Source organism: Solanum pennellii, chromosome 5 (genome assembly GCF_001406875.1).
Source record: "Solanum pennellii chromosome 5, SPENNV200".
In the NCBI taxonomy this organism is placed as follows: Eukaryota; Viridiplantae; Streptophyta; class Magnoliopsida; order Solanales; family Solanaceae; genus Solanum; species Solanum pennellii.
This window is the reverse complement of record NC_028641.1, coordinates 8,949,497-8,960,944: the sequence shown is the minus strand read 5'-3', so window position 1 is coordinate 8,960,944 and position 11,448 is coordinate 8,949,497. Positions and strand designations below refer to the sequence as shown.

The 11,448-nt window shown below is 35.1% G+C and overlaps 2 protein-coding genes and 2 pseudogenes across 2 annotated transcripts; all 4 read right to left on the bottom strand.

The window, feature by feature from the left end:
- LOC107020745 (ABC transporter C family member 7-like) lies at window positions 1-2,825 on the bottom strand. Its single transcript, XM_015221225.2, has 5 exons — window positions 2,692-2,825; window positions 2,519-2,605; window positions 1,328-1,422; window positions 1,027-1,091; window positions 1-917 (listed from the first exon to the last, which is right to left on the bottom strand). The coding sequence occupies exons 1-4, from the start codon at window positions 2,734-2,736 to the stop codon at window positions 1,070-1,072; spliced, it is 249 nt and encodes an 82-aa protein (XP_015076711.1). The 5' UTR covers window positions 2,737-2,825; the 3' UTR covers window positions 1-917; window positions 1,027-1,069.
- A 202-nt stretch (window positions 2,826-3,027) lies between these two features.
- Window positions 3,028-5,179, bottom strand: LOC107020744 (pentatricopeptide repeat-containing protein At3g04130, mitochondrial-like). Its single transcript, XM_015221224.2, has 2 exons — window positions 5,036-5,179; window positions 3,028-4,729 (listed from the first exon to the last, which is right to left on the bottom strand). Exon 2 carries the CDS (start codon window positions 4,626-4,628, stop codon window positions 3,060-3,062), a length of 1,569 nt encoding a protein of 522 aa, XP_015076710.1. The 5' UTR covers window positions 4,629-4,729; window positions 5,036-5,179; the 3' UTR covers window positions 3,028-3,059.
- A 1,951-nt stretch (window positions 5,180-7,130) lies between these two features.
- Window positions 7,131-11,034, bottom strand: LOC107019271 (annotated as a pseudogene).
- Window positions 8,868-10,063, bottom strand: LOC107019170 (annotated as a pseudogene).
- Window positions 11,035-11,448: the final 414 nt, after the last annotated feature.

Below are 11,448 nucleotides of genomic sequence, written 5' to 3'. Positions count from 1 at the left end.
TTAAAGGTCAGTTACGATGAATCATAGAAAACTCTATTCAGGTTATTTATTACATCAAGAAGTCTTTCTTATTACTGACGCAATGGATTGCTATTTGAAAATTCTTTCAGCATAAAATAGCTACTTTAAGAACATGAACTATATATGAGTTAGGGTTTTAAGAATAAACACTGTACATATCCTGCATGTTTCATGTTCCGCTGGCAGATATATGAAATACTCTTTTGAAGTAGCTGCTCAACTTGTTGTATTTCTTGATGTCAGTTTGTGATTCTGTACTACACAATGCCACATTAACATTGGCAGATTGAATTGGTCATTCCTTCCTTTTAGAGGATTTAAACTAGATGTACTATCACATGTGCATGCTTTTAGGTTAACCCCCTTGGATGATCTTCGCAAGAATTCTGCCACCAGATTTGAAAATGCAGAAGAACTGTTCTTCAATAACTGGTTAGAAGTATCAAACTTGAGAATTTTTTCAGCATCAAACAAGACAGATTTTATCAGGCAATAGAATCCATTGTTTGCACAATATTCTGCCACTACTAATGACATGCAGTTGTATACAAGTTGCTGATATGTCAATCATTCGAACTGTTAACTAATGTTATGCAGTTTTTTTTTGTGAGTGCGCTTGAGGTGCTATCGTGCTATTGCTAGGTCATGTATCTTTACCTTCAACAAGAACTAAAACAAGATCACTATCAATGACGGTCGATATCTTATGTGCAACTGTTTTGACTATACATCCATTTGTTTCTTCTCTTATAGTTTTCTGAATGACATTGTCCGTCTCTGTATCCACTGAAGCAGTAGCTTCATCAAGTACCAATATTCGCCTTTTCAGTAGCAACACCCTAGTAGGCACACAATCTGCCTTTGACACACACTCAAGTTTTCTCCGTCTTCTGCGACTGCAACATAAAATTCTTGATCATTAATTTGAAGATCATTGTTCCCTTTCCAAATATTGTGTATTTTGAAAAAAAGGTGGGTCCAGACAACAGAATCTAGTATTTGTACCTGGTGCATCAAGAAGCCTCTTAGATCCTACTTACAATATCAGCTAAATGACATTTTTGCAAGACCTGAAATATGAAATCATTCTTATAGTAAGTTACAAAGTCATGTGAGATTGCTCAAAATACAAAATAGTATATCTTATAGTAAGTAAAAAGATCGCAAAATGTTTTGAGGTTGGAAACAATGTTTGAAGAAAAAGACGCTCAAAGGAATAAGTACATAAATTTCTTCAATAATTGAATTATTTATAATGTTTTCACTTGTTAAACCTAAACCTAGTCTAACCTAAACCTAATCTCACCGGAATACTTGGGATGGCCATGACAGCAGGCAGCTCGCTACAACCAGTGGCTGGTTTTCCTTCCATAAACAATTACATAGCAGCCCTTCATAATACTACAAACCCAGAAAAATTAGAACCCATTGTGCTAAAACCTATCAAGTATTTGCACGGAGAACCCACCATCACATGGACAAAGAAAGAATTTGATCGATTTTGTATGAAGCAAAATTTACAATATGCAGTGGTGGCAAAATTCTCATACGATAGACCTGACTTTCAGTCGCTGAGGAAGAATATGTCAACACAGTTGGAGATCAAAGGAGCATGCAACATCAGATATCTTGAAGATCGTCTTGATTAGATTAACTTTAATAGAAGACTATGCTGCATTAACGTCTAGAGCGTGGGAGTTACATGTTCAAAATAGGTATTTTCCTATAAGATTCCTGAAGTGGGATCCGTGGTTTAATATGATCACTTTCCAAAATATTGTACTCATTGTAGGAGTTACATGTTCAAAATAGGTATTTTCCTATAAGATTCCTGAAGTGGGATCCGTGGTTTAACATGATCACTTTCCAAAATATTGTAATCATTGTAGACTACAGGGTCATGATATGACAGGGTGTTGGAGTATTCACTCTGAATTTAGACCAAAGAAGGAGAGTAAAGAGACAAAGGAGAATAAAGTACAGAATGGAAACAAGGCTAATGCAGGTGGGCAACAACTTAATACACCTCCAAAAGATAAAGGGAAAGAAAAGAAAGTTGAGGAACCAAAACAGCCACCAACATAGACCATGAAAATTGGCAGAACCGGAGGTTTGAGCAAAAGCAATGGCGGGTGATACAATATAAAAAGAATAGAGATAACAACAGTAAATATATTCATGGGGAAAGGGTACAAAAGAATAGGCAAAACACAGATAACCATGACAATGAATAAATCAGGAGAAGGTTCGACATAGCTTAAGAAAAAATTAGAAGCATCCAATACAAAATAAGAACTATGACTCCTGCAAAGTATATTTTCAGCTGATACTTGTTTAATGTGTAGTATTAGAGTCTTCGGGTGCTCATTCTATTGAACAAAAATTAGTTGAACAAAGTATATGTAAAAAGACACAAAGGAAAATGGATGGCGTACATCTAAAATCGAAGCTACAAGGAATGGAACAACAAATAAAAGGAAATCTAGTTTCAACTTACCAGGATGAGGTCAGAGGCATCTAAAAATTCCAACTGGTCAGTGGCATAAACAACTGGTTTTTCATGTAGAAGTTGGATTAAGCGTTTCTGTAATATGATAGTGGTTGTTGCACATCAATAATAGCAACAAGATTACTGAAATGAATTCTACAAAAGTAGGATGCAGTACTTGCCTTGAACATATGAGCTCCAGTTTGTGCACCAACAGCAAGGGTCATCTAGCAGGTAAATGTCTGATCACTATGAATAGCTCAGGCCAACTGAGTTCTTTGTTTTTGTCCACCACTTACGTTCATTCTTACTCCTACCAAATTTAGATCTCCGTTAACCCACATCTCAATGTCACGCTTCAACGCACATTGTTCCAAGAACTATGTACCAAACCAGAGCAATCACTGCAACCACTAATCCAAGATTTCAGTGTTATGCCAGATCAAGAATCAACATTTCAAATTCAACAATCTGTTGAAAGCTGCAGGCACGCAAGAACAGAAACTTGTTACTTGGTATATGAATCATCAAATTAGTTCCCATGAAATGTTCATGCAGCCTTCATTTTCTTCATGAACAATTCAATCTTATCGGCAGCCGCATACATATTCTTTTGTTTAATTTCCTGCAGCAGAACACTGCATGTCTTGTATCGAGGAGTAATCTCTTGGCGGACCATATCCTCAAAAATAAGATACGCCCATTCACATTTATTTGCTCTGCATAAACCATGGATAATAAGTGCATAACTTGACAGGTCAAGACTTAGATGATGCTTATTGACAATGTCATTCAACAATTTTTTCAGGAACTCATCCGTCTTTTCAACTTTAAAGGCCAACTTGAGAAGCGGAAAGTATGACTGTACTTCAGGTTTACAAAATGGTGAACTTTCCAGCTCCCTTAAAAATTCTTCCGCACTTTCCTCTTGCAAATGATGGCAAAACATGGCAATTATAGTATTGTAAGTCGATGTATTGGGTTGAACACCATTTCTGGGCATTTCAACCTTCAAAACACGAGTAGCTTCTTGTAGTCGGTGTGACATGCCTAAAGTATGAATCAGAGCATTGTAAAAAAGTGTATCAGGTTTACAGCCAATTGATTTCATCCTCTCAGTAATCTTAAGGGCTTCCTCAAATGCCCCAGACTTTGTCAAGAAACACATGATGGTGGTGAAAGTAACAACATTTGGTACACATCCTTCTCCTTGCATTTCATCAAGTAGCTCATAGACCTTCTGGAAGTTAAATTGTTGGCAGTATGACTTGATGATGGTTGAGTAGCTGATGATGCAAGGAGAACAACCTCTGCCTTTCATCTCCTGAATTGTCCAGTACGCTTCTTCTACCCGATTAACTTTGCACCAACCATGAATAAAAATGTTAAATGTGTTCGCATTTGGTGGGATATGCAACTTGAGCTCGTAGAAGATTTCACGCGCCTGTTGGACTCTATTTTCTTTGCACAGAGTGTCAAATAACAAATTCATTGACTCTGTATTCTTCTTCAAACCAAATTTTCCCAACTCATCAAATGTCCTCACTGCTTCTTTCCATTCTCGTGCACCTGCAAACCTTCTCATAACTTTTGCTATTGTATTAAGAGAAATAAGATGGTCTGCATGCATTTCATCTAACAATGAACGCATCTTTTCCATTTTCTTCATCTTTCCCAGTATATCCACCAACTTATCATACAATTCCGGTGAGGGCTTGTAGTTGGGACGTGATTGTGCCCATCTAAAAGCACCAAGTGCAGACTTCCAATCATCGTTGAATCGATAAAGAACCCTATTAACAAAGTTGTCAGTGATCTGTAAGGAATCACAAGCCGGGTCAGAAAGCAAAGATTGGAGAACCTCATCTTCACTAGTTCCAGGACTTATTCTATCAAGTACAATATTAACATCAGCATCACTTTCCAAGTTCACACATTTCTGCTGCTCACCAGGAGTTCTATCACCAACAAACTGAGGACTTTCACAACAAAAATCACTAGACAAGGTGGAAAATTGGTTAAACCAACTTGTACAGGCTACATTGGAACTGTTACAAACCCGAAATGGGTGAAAAATCGAAAAGTGTGTAGAGGTTAGTTTTCTAATATAGAAGTTCATGAGACTAGTATCAGTACCACACAACAATAACAACTATGACTTAAACCCAAACTAGTTGGTGCCGACCAATAACAAATACGGCATGTAAGTATTTATCGTTCCTGCATTTACACATTGTAAATAATAAAATCAGCACTTCAACAGTTATACTAATAGCAAAGGAGATAAAATTATTAGAACTTAGAAGAAAATAAACATATTTTAGCATCATTTCTTTCCAAATTTAAGACCTAATTCAATTGAACTGGATTTTCCATAAAATTTCAGCACATGCCTTAGAATGAACTTGAAATAAGAAATCCAGAGAGGATGATTACACTGATTTGCTGTTTCTCGAATCAAAACAAACTGAACCTAATTAAGAAGTGATAAAAAAACAAAACGGAGGATATTTTCCGGCGAATTACCTGTGGTTCCAATCCTTTCGCCGGATGTTTAGCAACTTTGCATCGGGAATTGCTGCAGTTTTTGGTAGGTTAAACTACCACCGGATCTTCTTGGGCCCTTTTCTTCATTTTCTCTCTCTTCTTTGAACAACCCAAATTTCATACGGCCCATTTACGTCTTGATAATTTGCATAAATGTTCATTTTTTGGCTGGTCTATAGTTTTTGTCCTTAAAATTGATGGTTTTTGATTTGGCAACTTTCACATATAGCAAATAAAAAATTTATATTTGTATGCTATAGCAAAATTTGTATAATTGCGCTCCATAACAAACATAAAAATTGTATAATTGACTATACATATACAGTTGAAGCAAATTGTATAAAACGAAGTGTATAAAACAAGAAAGGGAAAGACACTTGGGCAGAGAACTGTATAAAAACGAAGTGTATAAAACGAATTGTATTATTATAAGTGTATAGAACGATTATATACAATTTGAATTTGTATAAAATGAGAAAGAGAGAAAGACAAAAGAGACTTGACAAGGAATATACAATTGAATCGAATTGTATAAAACGAGAAAGAGAGAAATTAGATACAATTTGAAAATTATATAAAACGAGAAAGAGAGAAAGGCAAAAGAAACTGGGCAGGGGGGTATTTTATTGTATAATTATAAGTGTATACTACGAAAATATATGTACTTGCATGTGTATATACAATTTTCTCACGCTTTATACAAACAGAAACACAAATTATACATTTCGCTTCTGTTTGTATAAGTGAGAAAGGCGAGGGTGGCGAGCGAGATTTGGGAGAGTGGCGAGCGAGATCTGGAAGAGGGGAGAGAGAGGAACAAAAATATATGTATTTATACAATTTTCTCTGTTTTATACAATTAGAAACAATTTTTATACACTTGTGTTTGTATAAAAAGTGAGGAAGCGAGCGAGAGATTGGAGGAGAGTGGCGAACGAGATATTTGGGAGAGAGGCAGCTAACAACTTTTTGCAAACGTTTGCTATGGAACACAATTAAATCAAACCCTAGCTACTCCATCTATTTTAGGTTATTAGTTTGCTATTATATACAATTTTCCCTTTTAATTTTCATTCTTCAAAATTAAGACATAAGTTTAGTCTTTAATTTTCATTCTTCAAATAGTAATACAAGTTATGCCCCACAATATGTATGAGTTAATACCCAAAATATAATAATTATGTAGGTTGACAAAAGGAGTTAAGTTTTGGGCACAAGTTATACCTAAAGACATAAATTTAGTGGCATAACTTAAGTGATACAAGTTATGTCATAGGGGCAAAAGTTTAATGATACAAATTATGCATATAAATTCAGTAGCACAAGTTATGTCACATAATATAAGTTCAAGATAATTTTTTTCTGAAAATTTTACCCTTTGATTCAAATACTATAGAACTTATTCTCAATGCAACATTCTCTAAAAGCTTTTCTCTTGCAATATTAGTTTTGTCCAATAAAATTAGGCTATAATTAAAGATATTGACTCATAAATTTTAAATAAGTAGTAAGAGAAAAAAAATAATGAAAAAAATAACAATTTCATGAATAAAAATTAAAGATTACCTCTAAAATTGGGACAATTCTTTCAAATTCTCTGTTTGGATTATTGTTACCCAATGTTTCATAATATATTGTATTATATAGTATGATAGATACAATGTTTGACTAGGCATATTATTTCTTTCTGTTTAATAACATTTTTATTGTTTGGTTTAACTATATCATACTGAATTGTAATCTATATATTTACACAAGTATTCTTAATTATTCTAGGGCAGGAGAAATTAAATAATATAGGGTAAAAGATAAAATAGTGTTATGAAATATTAAGTAAGAATATAATTGAAAAAAGAAATTAAATAAAGAAGGGAATGCCCAAATCGGGTGTTCCATAAAATGAAAGTTTTCATTGATATGCAACAACAAAAATCAGCAATACAATACAATACATTTTAAGTAACAATTAAAATAAATTTTTTGTATATAATAAAAATACAATACAATATAACGGATAACAATGAGTCAATGATCCAAACACAAAATTTAACTAGCCAAGCGAAGACTGCAACTCAAGGATAACAAAAGGCAAAAAAATTGATAACTGATAGTCTGATACTGAAAAAAGGGAAGTTTGATGCATTCATGACAAAAGTTGATAGTAAGCAAACAGCACAAAATTCCTCAAAGATAAACATTGTTCTTCTCTGGTTATTCCATTACCACTTAAACAAGAAAAACACTCCCGATTCAGAAAACTAATACTCCAATGATTCAATTAAAAATTAAATAGGTTGACGGTTACTCCAAGCATCAAAGCCTCGAGCAACGGAAGCCATATGGCAGATCAAGTCAATCACACAGGAGCTGCACAAACAAACATATACAGATTTTGTGTTAAACATACAACCATTGGCATTTGCTAAGGAAGGTTCAGAAGTGTAAAGGGAAGTTAAAAGCACAGAACATTGCCTGTAACCTCATTCATTGACATACCATGTCACAACCTTCACAAAGTTCTTTCTAAAAAGCAATTCCAGCCTTGGCATGGGAAATGCTTGACCTACATCAAAAGTTACATTTCACATTAAACTGAATGCAATTCAAGACCCTTTCTGAGTGAACTAATATATTACCTGCTGTCACCAACAAAGTCTTTGGAAATCACATCATCTTCAGTGTATCCCAAGATACCCTTCAACTTACCTTCTGATTCCTTCTTATGACCAAAAACACACAAGTAGTTAGTGTTGCTGCACAAGGACCAACAAAAACCAACACGGAGTGATCAAACAGAAACTTACTTGATTGCAGCCTTGATGTCATCATATGAGGCATCTTTCTCTAGTCTTACAGTAAGGTCGACAAGAGAAACATCACCAGTTGGAACTCTGAAGACTATTCCATCAATTTGCCATTAATATATAGGAGCACTTTTCCAGCAACCTATATTATAATAAATAAAACTCAATCAAGATAATACAAAGTACAAAGTCTAATAGCAGATGCAGTAACCCTCAAACTCCAACGAGAATAGAATGAATAGCTATGCAACAGTAATGGGTTTCGCTTTGGAGAATTTAAGACTAAAAACTTAAGAGACAATCAACAAGAAGATTTTCAAGTTATCAAAGATTTAACAAGCCCTTATAAACATCATATCTATGCCATTACTGAAAGATCTGATTTTGAAAATGAGCAATCATACTACAGTAATGAAACTCGTATCCAATAACTACCTTGGCTGCACCAGTGCTGCTGGGGATGATGTTGAATAAAGCAACTCTTCCACCTATCTAGTCCTTCATGGATAGACCGTCAACTTTTATCTGGGTGGTTGAGTAACAAAACATTACAGAAGGTTAATAACTAGATATAAAATTCAAACACACCCAAATCTCACAGTAACTATGAAACACTCACCAGTCATCGCGTGGAAGGGGTCATGAGATCCTCCACAATGCCAAATCTATCATTGATGACCTTAGCCAAATGTGCAAGACAGTTGGTAATGCAACAAGCATTGGAGGCAATATGCTGGCAAGTTGGCCCAAAATACCATGATTATGCCAAGACATAAAATGAAGTTTGCAACTTCAAGAATTCCAAGATCGTCATGCAAGTGTTTTGGATTCTCCACTGCGCATACACCAAATCTGCAGTTATTTGAAGCCATTTTATCCTTCTCAAGAAATGCATATAATAGTAAATGTTCCAGTTCTTTATTGCAATCTGAAGAAGGGCAACAGTTGGTGAGGTAATTTCAGTTCTAGTGAGTGCAACTTCAGCCTAGAGGACAATGGACAATCCATCAATGCCACATATCAAGACTTAGATGATGCTTATTGACAATGTCATTCAACATTTTTTTAAAGAAATTCATCCGTATTTCCAACTTTAAAGGACAATTTGAGAAGCGGAAAGTATTTCTATACATCAGGTTTACAAAATATTGTTAGTCGACGTATTGGGTTGAACACCATTTCTGGGCATTTCAACCTTCAAAACATGAGTAGCTTCTTGTAGTTGGTGTGACATGCCTAAAGTATGAATCAGAACATTGTAAAAAAGTGTATCAGGTTTACAGCCAATTGATTTCATCCTCTCAGCAATATTAAGGCCTTCCTCAAATGCCCCTGATTTTGTCAAGAAACACATGATGGTGGTGAAAGTAACAACATTTGGTACGCATCCTTCTCTTTGCATTTCATCAAGTAGCTCATAGACCTTCTGGAAGTTAAATTGCTGGCAGTAAGACTTGATGATGGTTGAGTAGCTGATGACACAAGGAAACAACCGCTGCCTTTCATCTCCTTAATTGTCCAGTATGCTTCTTCTACCCGATTAACTTTGCACCAACCATGAACAAAAATGTTAAACGTGTTCGCATTTGGTGGATATGCAAATTTGAGCTCGTAGAAGATTTCACGCGCTTGTTGGACTCTATTTTATTTGCACAGAGTGTCAAGTAATAAATTAATTGACTCTGTATTCTTCTCCAAACCAAATTTTACCAACTCATTAAATACCCTCACTGCTTCTTTCCACTCTCGTGCACCTGCAAACCTTCTCATAACTTTTGTTATTGTATTAAGAGAAATAAGATGGTCTGCATGCATTTCATCTAACAATAAATGCATATTTTCCATTTTCTTCATCTTTCCCAGTATATCCACAAACTTATCATACGATTTTGGGGAGCCTTTGTAGTTGGGACGTGATTGTGCCTATCTGAAAGCAACAAGTGCAGACTTCCAGTCATCTTTGAAGCGATAAAGAACCCTATCAACAAAGTTGTCAGTGATTTGTATGGAATCACAAGCCGGTTCAGAAAGCTATGATTAAAGAACCTCATCTTCTCTGGTTCCAGGACTTATTCTAGCAAGTACAATACTAAAAATCAGCATCACTTCCCAAGTTCGCGCATTTCTGCTGCTTACCAGGAATTCCATCAAACTGGGGACTTCCACAGCAAAAATCATTGATGACATTAGCCGAAGGTGCAAGGAAATTAGTACGATGTCCAACATTGGCTTGTATTCGTTCTCGTTGACGCCCACAACAAACATGGGGGCATCTTTGCTAAGAGTAGAGATCAAAACCTTCTTGGCACCACCCTCATAGACAAACATCCCAAGTAAATTACTATTAATTATGAATTATACTATATATAGAACTTTACTTTGTTTTCTCCGCAAAATGTAGATCTAACACTAGAAACAAGATCTAAGATGTTTCATAACTATACTCAATAAGCTTTAAAAATGCTTGTGAATTAATGCATCACAGATCAAATCTTACAGAAGAAATGCAGATATAGAAACCATACCTTCAAGTGAGCAGCAGCCTTGTCCTTGTCAGTGAAGACACCGGTTGATTCAACAACAAAGTCAGCACCAGCTCCAGCCCATGGGATCTCTTCAGGGTTCCTCAACAATTTCGGAAATTTCTTCAGCACCAAACTAAACTAAACTAAACTAAACACAGGCTGCATAAATCTAGAATTACTTTTCTAAGATATAAATCTACACTTACTTTTCTTAAGCTCATGGTGCTTCCATTGTCCATGTACTGAATCATACTCGAACGTGTATGCCTGCACCAATCACACAGATCCAAGTTAAGCGCCTCTACAGATCTAGTCTAAGCACATAAAAGTATCATATATAAATAGTGAGTAAAGAAATATATCAACAAACTATACCATGTAATTAATAGAGATAAATATATCATTCACTGCAACTAGTTTCAACATCATCCTTCTGCAGAGCAACTCTAGCCACCAAACGACCAATCCTACCGAATTCTGATTGAAAAATTAAAAACAGAAACAGAACTCAACATCACACCACCAAACATGAGCAGATACAAAACACACAACACAAAACTACTTGGTAAAATTATAATAAATGTAGCCTATTAAGCATAGAAACTAATGAAAAGGAGTTACTGTTGATCCGCATCTTGATCTTTGCCATTGCTAAGAAAAAGGAGTTGAAAGCTAAAAAATGTAAGGAGAGAAATAAGATTTAGAGTGAACAAAGGTCAATGTAGCAAGAAACTAGATGTGATATGCCCGTGCTTAGCATAGGCCTAACAAACTAGATTAAATGTATAAATAATACAGTTCATTCGTAGTTGTAACCAGAAAGGAAATTTCATTCCACTAAATCAGGTTGAAACAACAAACAACTGACAAAATATAAATTAAAGTCAGAATCAAATAAAAGTTCAAATTTATTTGTCAAAGAAATTTATTTTTATAACCAACACATCAAGCATAACACACTTGGGTCATAATTTTTTGATTGCTTGCAGAGCACAACTTTCGTTACTAACTCAACACTCCTTACCCAAACACATACGACAAACTCCAATAACAGAAATACAAA

Excerpts from the sequence above, each read along its gene's own strand:
- LOC107020745 (XM_015221225.2), bottom strand. The coding sequence starts at position 2,736 with ATGACCCTTGCTGTTGGTGCACAAACTGGAGCTCATATGTTCAAG. Across the intron at positions 2,606-2,691 it reads CTGGAGCTCATATGTTCAAG|AAACGCTTAATCCAACTTCT; the intron begins GCAAGTACTGCA and ends ATCATATTACAG. Across the intron at positions 1,423-2,518 it reads ATGCCTCTGACCTCATCCTG|TATTATGAAGGGCTGCTATG; the intron begins GTAAGTTGAAAC and ends CTGGGTTTGTAG.
- LOC107020744 (XM_015221224.2), bottom strand. The coding sequence starts at position 4,628 with ATGAACTTCTATATTAGAAAACTAACCTCTACACACTTTTCGATTTTT.